Consider the following 18,834-nt stretch of genomic DNA (forward strand, 5'->3'; position numbering starts at 1 on the left):
GAATTACATTATTAGCTCCTCTGAGGGACAATTATTGACATGACTATACAGTATATACTCTGTAAAGCGCTGCAGAAGTTGTCAGCACAATATAAATAATTATTTATCTTATGTTTATTGCCACTTCAGGTTTGTTTTATCCTCCCTATACAGATGGTTAGGAGTACTGCAGCACAGACTTAGCAATTGATTGCTAGTAAGACTAAGTTCGTACTAGTGGACAGGAAGCATTGCACTTCCTGTTCCCCGCAAGCTTCAGGAAAGTGGGTGGGATATTGTATTTGTAAATGCATGTTTCACATCACCCGACATCTGATAGTCATTCATCAATAGTTTATGACACTCCATGTACTTAGGTACGGCAGGCGATTGAACATTGCATACAACATTCACCAGATGCGAATCACATTGAGGCTAGTTACACACCAGGACGTTGCGTTTAGATGACGTTATAGGGCACATAACGTGCCCCTAATGCAACGCCTGGTGCTCTCTGGTGTGGACGTCGGAGTGAGCCGCGTTGTGCAGCTCACTCTGGCGTCCGTGATGCATACTCTTGTCACGTGGTCCCGCCCGGCCAATTGCCACACAGAGTGGCCGCTCCAGGAAGTAAACACTACACGTCACTGAGTGCAGTGATTATTAATTTGCCATGTGCCCGGCCGCTCTCCCCTCCTCCCCAACATGACTGAGCATGTGCAAACAGTCTAACGCGGCTTAGCCACGTAGAACGCACAGCATGCAGTACTTTGCTGCGCTACAATGTAACGCAACGTGGGCAGTGTGAACAGCCCACTTGTGTTACATTGCTGTGCGTTGGGGGAGCGTTACAGGCTGCACTAACGTGCGCCTGTAACGTCCCTGTGTGCAAGAAGCCTGAATATCAGAAACCAGTTGTACGAGTACTACTGTTAAAGCAGACCTGAACTCTTGCACAAGGAGAACACAGAGAAATCCACCCTGTGGGTGTTTATAGAAAACAGCCTGTCTAATTCTTCCCTTCTCAGCAAGTAATGAGCCCGTGTAGTCGGGGGCTGCTGTACTCACGCCTGATTATCGGCTGAGGCAGTTGTCATCGGCCGCCTTAGTCAGGCGTGTATATGGGCCTTTAGCATACTTACCGATAAAAAAAACAAACCAAAATCACAAAAGCCTAAGCAAACAAACACTTTAACGAACAGAGTTCTGTGCTATAATACAAAAAAAATAAAGGACTAATCTTACATATATGACTAGTTTTACCATGTTAGGCCTCTCTTCCACAAGCAGCTGAAGGCAGTGAATTCACCGCCTTTCAGCTGCTCCCAACCACCGGCCAGGCACTTGCAGTGCACCGGTGGCCTTCCTATATAGTTGCATCTGAGCACAGCAGTCCACCAGGTAACAAACATGACACAAGCGGTATTACCGAACACTGCCATACGGCTGCATGTATTTGCAACCGAACAGTGCTTGTGATTGGGAGCTGCGTGGCTGAACTGCTCGACAAACAAGCAGGTCAGCTGGAATGCATGCTATTAAGGCATTGGGAGATTTGGGCTCAGGGAAAAGCTAAAAAACGGCTCACCCTACTCGTGCAAAAGTCCAGGCGGCATTAATTACTATTACCCTTCCAGGCCAACGTGGACATAGACAGAATTCGGCCAAATTACGCTGTTCTTATAGTAATTTGGGCTCTGTCTTTTGACGGCGCCCAAAGTACTGTTTCAGCGCTGCCATGGTCATAATTCACATAGCCTATGGCGATGCATGGTGTGCCCAAATTTCCTGCCCCGTTTTTGCCTGTGGCAAGATGATGTGGAGCCTAGGTATAACTTCCAAGCAGTGCAGATATTAATAACAAATCCACAGTAGGAGAACAGCTTGTAAATTGCCAATGAGAACATTCAGTTTATTTAGAAGCAAGACCCATATTAGATATTCCCTTACATGTTTCCCTATCCCCGTGTGCAGGTGAAAGCCAGGGTCAGCGCTGCACAGGTGACATGGCCTACTACTGCATATGTGTCATGGATATTTGGCGTGTGCCTCCACTTTATATGTTCTGGGCACCAATAGGATGGCAGTGGCTTCACACACTCACCTGCTTATAGAAAATGGCAACACCACAGAATGCCAAAGACGTAAATTTCCTGTCTGTCCGTTCGCTGATGGCTTTGCAATAAATGGTTTTATGATGAACTAACTCTATTACTGTATACATGGACTGTATTGGCTTTAGGTCTATGGAGCTTCACTAGTTTACTACAAATAAGAAAACCTATCACAAGAGAAACATGGAGGCTAAACATGGCTGACGCGTGCCTCTGTCAGTGCTGGCTGCTTAGCTGTAATCCTTTATGAACTAATCAGTACTATTTTCTAGAAAAGAGTCAAGAAAACGGCACATACTCAGGACAGAAGTGTTAGCCTCCAAATTTCTGTCATGACCGGTTTCTTTTAAGCACCAGTCAGAAAGAACCTATTCTCCCTGGAAGGAACCATGACAGAGCTCTGACCGGCTCACAAATGGTGTGTGTTTCTCCCACATCGTATGATGAGAAACAATCACTGGTGTGCAAAATGACATGTAGACTGTAATCACCAAATGAAGGCAGCCGTTTTGTGGGGGCTCAACTTCTAGCTTGTGCCACAATGACCTTGGGATTTTAGGAACCCATAAAGTAACCCGTCTTTCTCCTCCTTCACCCTAGTTCATAATTATGTACTCCACAGCTTGTAAGAGAAGGCCATAGCCTAGCACTGAGTGTCAGAAAACTTCACCAACCCTGTCAGGGCACATGCTTCTCAAGCTGGAATAAAACTTACTATTTAGGCCAAGTTCACACCAAATCTTTTGCAATGTGCCATGTTCAAAACTAGCGTCTCTTGGTGACACACACATATCACATTGAATGGTACCATTTAAAGGATATCTGACCCAAGGCAAAGCTACCTAATAATGCTGGGTACACACTATGAGATTTTCTGGTCGATTTACGGTCAGATCGATTATTTCCAACATGTTCGATTTGCTTTCCGATCATTTTCCGAGCATTTTCCGATCGATTCCTATTAAAGTGCACGGAAATCGATCGGAAAATGCTCGGAAATCGATCGAAAAGCAATACGGACATGTTGGAAATAATCGATCTGACAGTAAATCGACCAGAAAATCTCATAGTGTGTACCCAGCATGCAAGCACAGTGGTGTGTTCATGCTAATGCCACATACCACTAAGTATTGTCCATTCCTCTCCTCATTACCCCTGATCTCCAGACTCACCCCTTGAAAAATAGGACTCTCATTCCCTCCCCTTCCTTGCTCCATTCACTCTCCTTAAGGGGTGGATACCCTGCAGGAGAAACATTGCAGCAAGCCGGCCTCTTCCTGTCTGAAAATTCGACTTTAGCCAAAAGTCAAATTTTTTAAAAAGTGATGACCAAGGGGAACAAAGAGAGGAATGGACAACACACAGAGGTATGTGGACCCAGCATGAACACACCTCTGTTCCTGCCTTAGGTAGCTATGCCTCAGGTCAGGTATCCTTTAAAAAACGGTTATAGCACTGTCTTCGGTAGCGCACAGCTCAGTGTACGTTTCTAAGAGGGAATGCGATGATACAAAGGCGCCAGTTGTGGAATCATCATTGCAGCGAATTGCAATGCAGTTACATTACATGCATATAATGTGAACATAGCCTAAAGCAAATCCTGTGCGAATAACTTAGTGGGAGAGAGAGTGTGAGAGAGAGAGAGTGAGAGAGAGAGAGATACCGTAGATTATGGATATATGGTAGGACGCTTATATCAACCGCTTCCGAACAACGCTAGTTGAAATCTATGCCGTTTGGGACCTGTTATCCCTGCCAGGGCATAGATTTCAGCTTCCCCGCCACACGCTACCGCCATTTGTGTCACTAAGCTCACTTATCCTATTATCAGTATGGCAGCAGATCTCTGTGAGACGATCAGGAGCCAATCTCATTGTCTCACATTGATCACAGGATCAGGAGCCAATAAAATTGGCTCCTGACCAGCTCACAGAGCTCTGCCATCATAGCAATAGCAAAGCAAGTAGCCTTGAGCGATCGGTGAACAGCGACAGTGGCGATTCCATGCGGTATGACGAGGGTAAGCCCCGTTTTTGGTACCTGCAGTCTCTGGTCCTTAAAGCGGAATATAACCCTGCATTTCAACTTTGCTCTAAAACATTATTTACAGCATATTATATGCAACCAGCATTTTTTTTACTAGACCAGCATTGGAAGGGTTACACACAGAGCTTTAAAGTTCCGTGGAGAGAAATGCAGACGCATCTGAAGTTTAGATAGATACATTTAAGTAAACACAATGTAACAAGTGGTGAATGTTACACACTCTTTGGCTGTCCTCCAGCTCCTGCACAGTCAGAGAGAGTGAGTCACATTCCTCACTTGTTACATTGTGTTTACTTAAATGTATCTATCTAAACTTCAGATGCGTCTGCATTTCTCTCCACGGAACTTTAAAGCTCTGTGTGTAACCCTTCCAATGCTGGTCTAGTAAAAAAAAAATGCTGGTTGCATATAATATGCTGTAAATAATGTTTTAGAGCAAAGTTGAAATGCTGGGTTATATTCCGCTTTAAGGGGCTTAGTGGTTAAATAAAGAAGCCGACTGGTATACTTTAAGCTTGGAGGAAGGATGAAAGGACTGATGGGACCTGGGGCACATCCTCTATGGTCACGTCCATGGTTTACAAGCAACATGCATCTCCCCTGAGGTACAATTAAGACAGCACAAGCCTTGTTAATCCCATGACCAATACAGCTGCCTTCTCAAATATGGCTCTGGAGCATACAAAATGGCTTCCTTCATTGAGTGAGACTCAGACGTCTTTTTTTTCTGGACCATAATGCACTGCTGCTGGTATTTCTAATAGAAATGTGAATTCATAAAACATTGCTATACTGGCCCCAGTTATTTTTTTTAAATGTGTAAATCTTTATTGAGTTATTCACAAACCTTTATTGGATTTTTCTCTAACCTCGTGGCGTCATGCAAATGTCATGTGGTAACACTCGGCCTGGCCGGGGGTTTGTTGTCATGTGCATAGACAAGGATTCAGAAGACACTGTTTTTGAATCGGAGGCACCCCTATGACAACTACTGATATTATAGATTTAATTCTATATATACACAAAAATCTATCTCCATAAGCAGTGTGCCATTCAACAGTACTACTAAATTTGTTTCTTTTTTTTCTTCTTTATATAACCGTTTAAATTACACCCATTTAATCAATGGTAAAATGCTGCAACGAGAGTCTAACTGCCAAAATACAGCCTTACGGAATTAAATACAATTTACAAATACGATAATTACAAGTTTAAAACCATCAACAATATTACACCTAGAAATAAATACTGCAGGGCGGGGCAACACCAAGGTTTCTGAGGAAAACGCTTGTTCCATGGCCGACGCAGCCCCGGCAGACGCTCCCCCTGTTCCTGGCAAAGAGTTCATATTTGTTTAACGTTGAATTAAAACTGGATTCAGGGAACGCTGCTCCTCGCGGGTGGTCTTCCGTCAGACGTCAGCCAAGTACTTTCCTTTGAGATAAAAATAAAATGCGCACTTGAACATGGGTTAAAATAGCAAATGGAACAGAGCTTAGTTAACCTACCTGGCGTTCAATTTCTGGTGGATTTCTGTGCAAAATGGGTTCAATTAATTTTTATAAAATTTCTGCCTGCAACTTACCAAAATGTGTCAAGCAAGGGTCTAATATACATTTTGAGTATAGTAAAAATTGCAACCACAAAATCATGTAAAAAAATCTTCTAATTTAAATGTAATAATTACAGACGGTCGATTATGCAAATGCAGCTTTTTAAAGTGACACTGAAGTAAAAAAAAAATTATGATATAATGAATTGGTTGTGTAGTACGGATAATTACTAGAACATTAGTAGCAAAGAAAATATTCTCATTTTTAATTTCAGTTATATACATTTTTTATAAATAACATTACATCATTCTCTAATTATTATACTTGCAGTTTACACATTACACTCAGCATTCTAAATTATTTCACAGAGCAGGCTGGTGAACTTTTGAACTTTCCACTGCAGAAAAAAAATACAGTGACAGACACTTGAGATAATAAGCTTAAGAAGACAGAACTCTCCCTGACTTTGAAATTCTTGGAGAGATCAGTGGCTCTTTTGCATAGATAACAACTGGAGTTTCTTAACTCTTCCTGTACTGGAAACAATATTAGACTCATATCTCTGCTGCTAATGTTTTATTTCTTAGCTGTACTACACATACAAATGATATCATAGGTTTATTTTCACTTCAGATTCTCTTTAATATCCATTTATTTCATCGTTTGAGGAAAAGCAACAGGTTAATTTAGTGCCATACTTCTGTGTTACCCTATAGGGGTGAAAAACAACGATCGCCGGGAAGTGCTGCCAAAAGCCAACAAACGATTTCCTGTATGATTGCCAAAAAGCATTAACAGGAGACGACGCTGGTCTGACCCCGGCTGTGGCGGATGATAACTGCCATGGCCTGGAAGTGTACAGAGGCCACACGACGATCGCTAAAGATCCAGCATGCCGGATTTTTAGCGATGCTCAAGCATCACACGATGGCACTGTTCTCACCGCCCTCCGAAAGCTGCTCTGTCGCTCATCGACCCTCTCCCCTCTCTCATCGCCCCTCTGCCCCTCTCTCATTGACCCTCTCCCCTCTATCTCTCTCCAATTAGATTCGATCTGTCTTATGGTCGATTTACTCATACATCGCTAGATGTATGAGCATCTTAAGAAAAGTACCACTAATAAAGTTTTTTTTGTACAAGCACATGAAGAGATGGAGGTTTCTGTATGTTCTCTTAAGAAAAGTACAATTAAGGATAAACACCGGGATAAAATAGCGGTGTAAAGCTAATAATGCATTACAGGAAAACAAGCCATTTTTAAAATATAAAGAGGGGAAAAACAACATTAACTACCCTGTGAAAATGCCCAAGGACACTGCGGGGAGGCAGTTCCAGCATTATACTCTGCTATGCAAAACTGCCACGACATTGTGAGGGGAAGATTGTTCTTTCAATAGCACAGATAAGATACTTATGGCTCCAGATCAACTATAACAGACTCCAGATAATCAAACACCCCCCCCCCACCCCCCATCACTCCCTCCATACCTGCTGCAAACCTCTTTTTAATGAGTGAGAAGCGATATCCTCCTCCGACCAGCTCGATGTCGCAGCCAGACAGAGTTGACCCTTCACTGGTGAACTGGAGGGCTAGTGGGGCAGGTTTAGTTGGACCTTCTGACAGCTGAAACCTGGCGAGCAATGAGCCGACCCCTGCAGGGAGAACAGAAACAAGATGGCGTCACACCATTCTCAAATTCAGAGACGCGGTTCTTCAGTGTATTGGTTTCAGTGTCATTCCCAGGGCTGCGGAGTCGGAGTCGTGGAGTCGGAGTCGTGGAGTCGGGCAATTTTGGGTGCCTGGAGTAGTAGTCGGAGTCGGGAAAAAATGCACCGACTCCGACTCAGACTCCTAATGAATTTGTAACTGTAATTAATATGAAAATATGATAAAATGTTCTATTTCTCAGATAATAGTCATTAAAAATAATGTATATATACAGTATATATACAGTAATAGCTGTGCTTAGTCCACAAAAATAAAATAAAGCAATCAAAATTAGTTACTTGTGCTGCTTCAATAAAGCAGTCCCCGTATTTTTAAGGTCAGATATACATATCTGATTGTGACTGTATATATGATGTGTACACAGGAATCTCTTATATATACTAAATAACATCTATACTGTAAGAATAAAGCCTGATGTGTAGCTGTGTCACTAATAGAGATGGTCAATGAGATGGAAATAATTCTGCATTGATGCTGATTTATGCAAATGTATGCACTCCCTTTGCTGATGAAATAAAATAATTTGATATGTTATTAAAATTTGGTTTGGTGACTACAAATTAAAGGGTAACTGAGACGGATGAAAAGTAAAGTTTTATACATACCTGGGGCTTCCTCCAGCCCCCTTCAGGCTAATCAGTCCCTCACTGTCCTCCACCACCCGGATCTTCAGCTATGAGTCCTGGTAATTCAGCCAGTCAGCGCTGTCCGGCCGCACCCCGCTCCCACAGCCAGGAACATTCTGCACCTGCGCAATAGTGCTGCACAGGTGTAGTATGCTCCTGGCGGCGGAGTGTGTGCATGCGCACTACGCTTGACTGACTCAAGTACCTGGACTCATAGCAGAAGATCCAGGTGGTGGAGGAGGACAACGAGGGACTGATTATCCTGAAGGCGGCTGGAGGAAGCCCCAGGTATGTATAAAACTTTAATTTCATCTGTCTCAGGTTTACTTTGTTACACAGTAGTACTATACTCTACATATGCACTCCCCACAGAGCTGCAGGGAATCCACTGAGAATGCTGTGCACATTGAACACAGAGGTGTTGTCTGTTTACAATCTCCTCATTCCCCTGCAGAGTACCTGCACATCATTCTTACATGTACCCACACTTACATTGCCTAGGGCCTGATAGATGTTCTTTGTTCCGGTTGTACCTTTTACAAGTACTCTTACCAAGGACTAGTTTTAGTCTAAAGGGAATAAATATAGTAGTCTACATATCCTTCTCACTTCAGTTGTCTTTTAAAATTCCTAAGCGTTGGCAGTTAAGAGACGAATTTCATGTTACATACTTTTAATCAACAAAATTGTAATATGCAAATTAGAGGAGTCGGAGTCGTGGAGTCGGAGTCGGTGTAATCCTAAACTGAGGAGTCGGAGTCGGTGGATTTTTGGACCGACTCCACAGCCCTGGTCATTCCAATGCAACAGATATATGCACAATGAAACTTAAAAACACTGTTAGAAAGTGAAATGTCATTCTAAAGGTGTCCATACATGATACAATCAAATTGACTAATTTTCCTGTTTTTCGATACAAACAATCAAATAAAAAAAAAAATGAATGGGTGTATGGTAGGTTTGATCAAATAATGTAATTTATGTCAATTGAATAAATTAAAGAAATGTAACTATTTATAGCTTAAAAAAGAACACAGTGAAAAGGCAATTAGACAAAAGAAAAAGTCAGTGTAACTTGATTTGTAAAGTCCAAAGAATGAAATAGATATTTGTGAAAAAAAAAATTGTTGTATAAGTCATAGCAAAAAATGATCTATGTCATGAACAAATAATCCAAAAATGAAAACACAAAGATGCAGATGGACAGCAGCACAGGCATACCGGCCAGTGGCGTAACTAGAGGAGAGCTGCCTCTGCAATCGCAGGGGGGCCCAGAGATGTGAGGGGCCCTATCTACTAACCTTCCCTTCCTCTGATACGTCAGATCAGGTGTTTTTGTGGCTACACTTGTTATGGGTGTGAAGATCATGATGGCCACACTTGTTTTATGACTCTTGTGAGATGGACCCCAAAGCTGTGAAGTGAACCCAAAGGGTAGGAAGGGAACATTGGGGGTGGGGGGTGGGGGGGGGGGGGGGTCAGATTTGCTGGGGGGCTTCATGCATTATAGTTAGCTGAATGAGCCAGACTCAAACCTTTTTGATTATTTGATCATTTTTTTCTGGATTTTCAGAAAAAAAAGAAAAACGATCATTCGTGTATGGTACCTTGGCTCAATTTTGAGATTAATTAGATCAAGCTGAATAATTGATCTGATTTTTCACACTGAAAAAAAAATAAAAAATACAATAATTGAATCATGTATATGGCCACCTTTAACGGCAATCTAAACCGTCATGCTTTTGCCTGTTAATGGCAACATGACGTTTTAATACGTCGCGTGTTCCGCCCGCTGCTCCGCACGTGTACGTGCAGCATCCTACATGGGAGAGTGTTTACTAGCGCCATCTTGTGGCCAAAAAGTATATTACACATACAAAGCACATACATATACAAGCACATACACACTATTAATAAAATTAATGAAGTTAAACTTCCACCCCCCCCCCCCCCCCCCTGTAAAAAAAAACAGCTTAAAATAAATAAATAAATAGTTGCCTTAGGGACTCAGCTTTTTTTAATCTATATTTTATGGGGGAAAATTAATTTTAATTTATTATATAGGGGCTTGTAATTATGGCCAGAACAAAAAAAAAACAAAACTGAAAAATAACACCTATATTTCAAAATAATATATTGTTGCCATACATTGTGATAGGGACATAATTTAAACGGTTTAATCATCGGGACAACTGGGCAAATAAAATGTGTTTGTTTTATCCACAGGAGAATGTTTAATTTTAAAAGTATAATGGCTGAAACCTGAGAAATAATGATTTTTTTTCATTTTTTTTGTTTTTTTCCCATTAAAGAGCATTTAGAATAAAAAAATTCTTAGGAAAATGTACTACCCACAGAAAGCCTAATTGGTGGCGAAAAAAAAACAAGGTATAGATCATTTTCTTGTGATATGTAGTAATAAAGTTATTGGGGAATAAAAAGGAGGAGCACTGACAAGTGAAAATTGCTCTGGTCCGTTAGGGGGTGAACTGGTTAAAGCTTACCTCCATTTTCAGATTTCTGAGATATTTCTGGAATTTTCCACAATATCCTCTGTTGTTCAGTGCTCCTGAAACAAACAATGAAAACACAATCAGTCTGAGATGGAGATGATGAGGTCATGGGACCTTTCATACATGAGTGGCATGACTGGAATTGGCAAGATTATTATTATTATGACCATTGTCTTTTAGTTATAAAATACTGGCATTATAAATAATGAATACAATAAAATACGCACAGGGTTATGCAAACATACATTACACTCTGGTGAGGGACCATGACATTGGCCACTGAACTGTCACCGCTAAATGCTGGCTTCCTCTCAGAGAGATTCAGTCTGTGCCTACCCACTGAATGGCAGGATGATGCAATTCAGGTAGCAGCTGACACACCCACATAGCCTATACACATATGCTTTTTAGTCATCTGAGCAAAACTTCAAGTCAAGGATTTTTAGCACCAGAAGCATCATTAAATACAGAAAGTAAGAGTAGTATAATTACTAAGCTATTAGATGTGATAATTTTTGATACTGGTAAATTGAACATGGCTGTATTTCAAGCCTGTAGGCATTAGAGTGAGATTAGGCTATGTGAAGGGGTTCAGGGTGAGGGTCCGTCAGAGGCAGCATATTTCTAGGAATCTGGGATATTTGTTCCATTCCAATATTCTGCTAAATACGGTAAGTTGCAATCGATTTGCAATTCAAATGCAAACAAAACAGATGCATTGATCTTTTTTTTCCACTGTGTAGAAATAAGTGCCACCGGGCACTTCTTATTTTGTATTAGGCCCACTATTAGGCTGCATTTCCACTTGTGCGGTGGGAATCGCCGTGGTAAAAATTCGCATGGATGGCGATGTATGCGAATTTACCCATGGCAGTGCCGGTGTGATTTTCCATTGTTTTTATGCGAATTTGCATGAAAATTCGCATGCCCAAACCACATGAGAATTTCCTAATAAATACATTGTATGCGATTTGCATAGCGGCATGCGAATTCTGATGGCTCTGTCGTGCGAATTTTTCTGCACAGAAAAACGCAAAGGAATCCTGACAAGTGGAAACAGTCCCATTCACTTGTATTGCTATGCAAATTTGCATGCGAAAAACGCATGCGAATTCGCGATAGTGGAAATGGGCCCTCAGTGGACCTGAACTCAGGCCTCCTCTCTGCTCTAAAAGATACACAACAGCATAATAACCTCTAAACAAAAAACATTTGTTACAGCTGATACAAATCCTAAAATAAATCTGCACAGTGTCTACTTCCTGATTCATGGAAGCAGACATATTGTTTACAGCCTGTGCTATCAAATGGGCTTGTCTGCTTATCTGCCATAGGCAGTGATGAGACACAGGGGAGGATCAAATTACAATTTGAGATTAGACTCAAATGAGGGGGAATTGGCCTAAACTCTCTAAATACATTCAGGGTGCATTTCTCTCTGTCCTGTGCAAGAGTTCTGGTCCACTTTAAATTTAGTGGGTGGTGGGGTGATCAACTCTGTGCCTAGGCACTGGAGGACTTGTCCTTGGCTGTGAGCAAAATTGTGGCCATTGATTCTTCTATTTCCTCTCCTATTTGCTTCAGTAAAATTGTATCAAAATCAAGAGACTTGAGTAGAATTTCAGCCAGTTCCACGCATCACTGAAGGGGCTGGTAATTCGGTTTAGTTACTTATTGCTGCATTAGAGAGGCTTGGGGAAAAAGGGTTGGGGGGGGGGGGGGGGGGGAGGAACTGCAACTGGAGCAGAGATATTAGGAGGGGAAGCAACAGTACCTTACAGCGGGTAAGTGTGGGGGGTATAAAAACAGAAGAGGAAAGTTACAAATGCTATACGTACACTTAAAATTAATAAGGCGCCCGGCCCTGACGGCTTTTCACCCTCCTATTACAAGAAATTCACACACATTTTATCGCCGCCCTTGGTACAGGCGTTTAACTCCCTACTCCATGAAGCTAGGCCCGGCCCTGAGTCCCTTCTGGCAGGCATCAGTATGCTCCCCAAGCCAGACACCGACCACAGTACCTGGTCCAATTACCGTCCTATCTCTCTACTAAACGTAGATATCAAAATTCTTGCAAAATTTTAGCATCTAGGCTTAACACAGACATTTGCTCATTAGTGGGATTGGACCAGGTGGGGTTCATGCCAGGGAGGCAAGCAGGAGACAATGTCAGACGCCTTCTACATGTAATTTCATCCGCCAAACAATCAAACATCCCAATGATGCTACTTGCACTAGACATCCGGAAGGCGTTTGACTCACTCTCCTGGGACTACTTATTCAAATTGCTATCTCGCTGGGGTTTTGGGCCTAACTTCTTGCTCTGGGTAAGTGCACTATACCACTCCCCACACGCCTTTATTAAGTATTGCGGCTACCGCTCTAGCATCTTCCCTATATGCAGAGGCACAAGGCAGGGGTGCCCCCTCTCGCCCCTGTTGTTTGCATTGGCAATGGAGCCGCTGGCTCTGATGATCAATAGCTGCGGGGGCGTGGGGGGGTTATCCCTACATGGAAGACAACATAAGCTCTGCATGTATGCGGATGATGTGGTCCTCACCATCACCAATACCCAAGATTCATTGTCAAACTTAGCTGATATTCTGCTCACGTTTGAAGATATCTCCGGCAGAACAATAAACAGCCAGAAATCTAAGGCCCTCGACATTACCCTCTCGGCCTCGACACTCCAAGCCTTAAAAACCTCCTGTGATTTTTCCTGGGAACCCTCTAAACTTAAATACCTAGGTATTTTCCTCACAAATTCTTATCATACCATGTACAAAGCTAACTATCCCAAACTGATACAAGATGTTACCCATCTTATGGAATGTTGGAAGAGATATTGTATTTCGTGGGTGGGCCGCATAGTGTCAGTAAAAATGACTATTCTTCCCAAACTACTCTACGCATTCCGAGTCCTTCCCATCCATATCCCAGCCTCCACACTTAAGCATATACAATCCTTGATTTTCGCCTTCATCTGGGGTAAAACTAAACCTCGGGTTTCGAGAAGCACCCTCTATCGCCTTAAACAAAATGGGGTGCTGGGGGTCCCAAGTATAGCAGCTTATTATACTGCAGCACAAATTTCACAATTGCCAATGTGGCATGAAAACCTCCACCCCCCCCTGTGGGCGATAATAGAACGAGATACCTGTGCCCCTATCGCGCTTCAGAATCTCCTATGGCTAACTCAGACCCAACGTAAAACCATCAAAGACCCCATTATCACTCACTCCCTCAGGACCTGGGATAGAGTCAAACACAAAGCGGGCCTCATCTCCCAACATCTACCTCTCGTCTCATTTCTAGGTCATCCTGACTTTATCCCGGGTCTTGATAATCCCTGCGCCTTTGGCTGGTGGAAAGAGAAGGGTCTCACTTCCATATTTGATTTAGTAACTGATACCGCAATTAAGTCCTTTGCCGCTCTACGGGCGACAAAACAAATTCCTGCACACGAAGGCTTCCGCTATTTACAAATCTCCCACTTTTTTGCTCAGATCATCAAACACCATGACTCACTACGCACACGAACATGCTTCGAACATATCTGTGCCTCTGGCCCTGGTTCTGCGGGTCTGATCTCAATGTTATATAAATGCATCATCTCTCCTGCCAAACTCCCTAAACCATCTTATATCACGAAGTGGGAACAAGAGCTCAATATCTCCCTCGACCCAGAAGATCTCTCCGACATCTGGTCGCTCACACCTAAATGCTCAATCAGCGCTTCCATAGTAGAAACACAATACAAGGTACTCCTGCGTTGGTACTTAACCCCAAACAGGTTAGCAAAATTCGATCCCAAATCCAATGGATTATGCTTCAGAGGCTGTGGCCAGACAGGCACTATGTCCCACATTTGGTGGTTTTGCCCCAAGGCCCGAAGGTTTTGGATCAGAATATATCAAATAATTTACACATCCATCAAGTCACAGATCCCTAAACTCCCAGAAGTTGCCCTACTGGGCATCAGGCCCCCCAACATCTCAATTCACCAATATAAACTACTGACCCACATATGCCTTGCTGGCAAACGAGTGATCGCCAGTTCATGGCGCTCTCCCGCTTTACCTATTGCCCACTTTAAAGCTAATTTAAATAATGCACTTTGCTTCGATAAGATGTAAGCTATCTCTGACGACTCACTTCGCAGCTTTGAAAAGGTTTGGCTTCCATACATCTCACAATACCTGAGATGCCCCCCTAACCTAATCACCGAGGTGTAGCAGATTCAGAAAGGATCATATTCTACCACCAGCGAGACCATTGGCACCCTAGGATCTTCAACCTAAGCGGACTCCTCTTACCCGGTACGTGCGGCTGGAGAACCTACCCCCCTCTCCTCTGTCTCCCTTCCTTTCTTCTTCTATCACATTTCTTTCCCTCTTCTTTCCCCTTTCTGGGGGGTCCCCCCCCCACTCTACTCCACCTTTATCTACATCCTCCAACGTAGGGGTGCGTGCCTTAGGCATCCCCCCCTATTCCCACTCAGTCCTGATACCATAGGTACTCGAGGTCACCCCCAAAGAGGTCCACCCCCCTCTGCGCATTGGACCCACTACATTTTGTGCACCCCTCCTTCGTACATCGGTGTACCTCGACACCCCAGGAGTGTTGGTAATTGATGCCCTAGGCTGCCAACACCCTCTCGATTAGCCTATAACACTGGCCTCCACAGTGAGGCAGTTTGCACTATCAGGGCCACTATGTTTCTTCTACTCCAAAGTTTTATGTATGATCTCTTTACAAAAATTTAAATGTTTGTACTTTTATAATATCTTTCTCAATAAAAAATTTTTGTGAGAAAAAAAAAAACAGAAGAGGAGTGATACTGAAGGGAAAAAAAGGAATTACCAGGGGCTATCCCTGCCAGACAAATCTAAGGAGATGCAAACAGCAAGGGTTTCTCCAACACAAAGATATGTAGGTAGAAAAAAAACAAAGTCTTGTAAAAGTAATACCTTTTAATAGCTAACCTACATATATTGTTTGGCTAACACAGTACAGAAATTTTTTTTTTACTTTCAACACAAAGACCAATGCATTTTCTAGTTGCTACAGCAATCGTTGGTTACAATCCAGGTCTGTAAAGCTGACTACAGTGGCGTAGCTGGAGTCTTCTGGGCCCCGATGCAGAATTTGGACCTGGGCCCCCCACACCCCCAGTTTGGGCCAATTTTCTTGCAACCTAGTTTGTCAAACTCACCCCCAACAAGCGAATACAATCCTCAAAGATATACAGGATGATAATTCCTATTAATTCACAGTCAGTGACATGATTCTGTACTCTGTAAAGTGCTTCCTGAAGATGTCAGTGCTATATAAATACATAATAATAATATGGTAGGACATTAGACTATGACTATGGTAGGATTAGAGTGTGAGCTCCTCTAAGGACAGTCAGTGACATGACTATGTACTCTGTAAAGTGCTGCAGAAGATGTCAGTGCTATATAAATACATAATAATAATATGGTAGGACATTAGACTATGACTATGGTAGGATTAGAGTGTGAGCTCCTCTAAGGACAGTCAGTGACATGACTATGTACTCTGTAAAGTGCTGCAGAAGATGTCAGTGCTATATAAATACATAATAATAATATGGTAGGACATTAGACTATGACTATGGTAGGATTAGAGTGTGAGCTCCTCTAAGGACAGTCAGTGACATGACTATGTACTCTGTAATGTGCTGCAGAAGATGTCAGTGCTATATAAATACATAATAATAATATGGTAGGACATTAGACTATGAGTATGGTAGGATTAGAGTGTGAGCTCCTCTAAGGACAGTCAGTGACATGACTATGTACTCTGTAAAGTGCTGCAGAAGATGTCAGTGCTATATAAATACATAATAATAATACGGTAGGACATTAGACTATGATATGGTATGCAATATACAAAATGGCGATGTCATAAAATGGCTAAAGCTCTGAGAAGAAATATCAATAAATACGCACCCACATGACTTCAGACTGAAAGTGATCATTGACAGACTTGATCTAAAGCACACTTTATAATTTTGCATGAAATGTTGGTTTGTTCTGAGAGTTTCATGGCATATTGAAGAGGGTATCATTACATTCAGCAGCAATGTACAGAGAAATGCTATGCTGCTCGCATATGCAGCCTGTAAAGAGCAAAGACTGAAGAGCAAACACAAAATAACACTCGGCAGACTTAAAAACAAAAGAAAACAAAGGACAGCAATCAGCCTAGCCTATATCATTATGTGCACGGTGCACGGCCCCACAATTGACACCTGTGGCTGTGACACAGCACAGTCCTGCCAGCTTTTATGTGTCCAGCTGCATTCCCCAGCCACACACTTTCTTTCCTCCCCCAAATCCCCGATCTGTCCGGGTAAAGCACAGTCCTGTCTGCTTTGTGTCTGAGCCTCTGTATTTACATGTGACAGTGCAGGCTGTGACTTACGGTATACAGAAGTCCCTGTGCTGCTGCTCTCTTCTTCCAGCTTGAATCGTCCGCGTTTGCTGAGCAACTCCGCCCCTCCCCTCCACTATGCCACTGAAGAGAGGGGCGGAGTTGCTCAGCAGACACGCCGATTCAAGCTGGAAGAAGAGAGCAGCAGCGGGGACTTCTGTATACCGTAAGTCACAGCCTCTGCACTGTCACATGTAAATACAGAGGCTCAGACACAAAGCAGACAGGACTGTGCATTACCCGGACAGATCGGGGATTTGGGGGAGGAAAGAAAGCGTGTGGTTGGGGAACGCACGGGCCCCCTCCAGCTCGGGGCCCCGTCGCACGTGCGACCGCTGCGACCGTGGGCCCTACGCCCCTGGCTGACTATACATCTAGCGATATTGTGGCCCGATCAACCATCCAATTCAATCATTTTACTTAACGGATGATAACTGGTGGCGCAACAAGCATGCCTGATTGACAATTCGACAGATTTCAACCCAATTGAGCATGCTGAGCAGTGGTAACGGCATGTGAGATCGTGATGTCCGACTAACCTCCATGAGATTTCATGCCGGAATTGATCACGAATCGACCTGTGGTGTATGGACAGCCAGACGATCTCTCTCCAATCAGAGAGGGATCGATCTCTTGGTCTGCCCATACATCGTTAGATACATTGCTAGATATATGAGCACCTTATGGTTCACACTAGGGGCGTTTTCCACCTTTTTTTCAAACGCAGGCGATTTTTAAAATCGCCCACAAATGCTTGTGCAACGATTCCCTATGAGAGAGTTCACAGCTGAGCAGCTTGTTTCCAATCCGCTCAGCAAAGCGCTGCCTGTACCATTTTTGAGGCGATTCCACCTCAATGGAAGGTATAGGGAAAAACGCAAAACGCTCACAAAATCGCTTTGCGTTCACGTGTTTAAGAATAAATACAATGGGCTCTATTCACTAACAGGCAAAAACACCGCAAAATTTTACCGCTATATTTCCGCGAGCGGTAAACTCCGCATTTTTTCCACATTCACTAATATTTTCCGCATGTTTTCCGCATGCGGGAAAAAAGATGCGGAAACAGCCATTACTCATGCGGGAATCATGCGGTAAAAAGGTTGCATGAAAAAGTGTTTAAAAAAAAATTAAAGTCCACCAAGCACAGCCCATAAGCCTCCAGACTTCATTAAAGTCAATGGGATGCGGAATATATCACCTACTATTTGTAGGTGATAAAAAAATAAATAAATCGGTAAATAACGACGAAATGATGCGCCTGAACATTTTTGAGAATTGATTTTTTATTGCGGAAAATACTGACTTTTGCGGAAATTTTTCCGCATGAATCCCGCACTTTTCCCGCATGCGGAAAAAACATGCGGAACACTGAGAATTTTAACTTGACGGTATTTTGGTCGCAAACTTCCCGCATGTACTTTACCGCATGTGGGAAGTCTTTGAGAATAGAGCCCATTGTATTCATTTCCGAGTCAAAGAGTTCACTTCCTGACTTGCGTCACGGAGTGAATTACAAAACCGCTCTGAAAAAGCGCTTTTTTACAAAGACGCAGCACACATTGGAGACCCGGGAGGGGAAAAAAAAACAGTGCACAAAAACGCAAAATGCTCGCGTTTTTAGGTGTGAATGGGGCCTCAATGGTGGTTTCTCTACAGTCAGACTGCAGTCGCAACAGCAGTTTAATGCTAATTACAGGTAATAAAACTCATTCCTAGTGGATAATAATGGTCCTCTCAATGTCACTGCTTTGCAGAGGATTATGGGAAGCAAACAAAGACAGGTGTTAGTAATATTTGACTTGGCTGTAG

At 42.8% G+C, this 18,834-nt stretch overlaps 1 protein-coding gene across 12 annotated transcripts in view; it reads right to left on the reverse strand.

Annotated features, from left to right (window-relative positions):
• Nucleotides 1-4,581: 4,581 nt before the first annotated feature.
• The window catches only part of SGIP1 (SH3GL interacting endocytic adaptor 1), a 206,634-nt gene continuing 192,381 nt past the window's right edge, over nucleotides 4,582-18,834 (reverse strand). For all 12 annotated transcript variants that reach the window (XM_068239286.1, XM_068239287.1, XM_068239280.1 and 9 more), the window contains 3 exons: nucleotides 10,552-10,616; nucleotides 7,181-7,345; nucleotides 4,582-5,573 (listed from right to left, as the gene is read on the reverse strand). In XM_068239286.1, coding sequence (XP_068095387.1) covers nucleotides 5,551-5,573; nucleotides 7,181-7,345; nucleotides 10,552-10,616 — 253 coding nt within the window. In that variant the 3' untranslated portion in view covers nucleotides 4,582-5,550. The remainder of the gene's footprint in view (nucleotides 5,574-7,180; nucleotides 7,346-10,551; nucleotides 10,617-18,834) is intronic.

This window comes from Hyperolius riggenbachi, chromosome 6 (genome assembly GCF_040937935.1).
Source record: "Hyperolius riggenbachi isolate aHypRig1 chromosome 6, aHypRig1.pri, whole genome shotgun sequence".
NCBI classification, from domain to species: Eukaryota; Metazoa; Chordata; class Amphibia; order Anura; family Hyperoliidae; genus Hyperolius; species Hyperolius riggenbachi.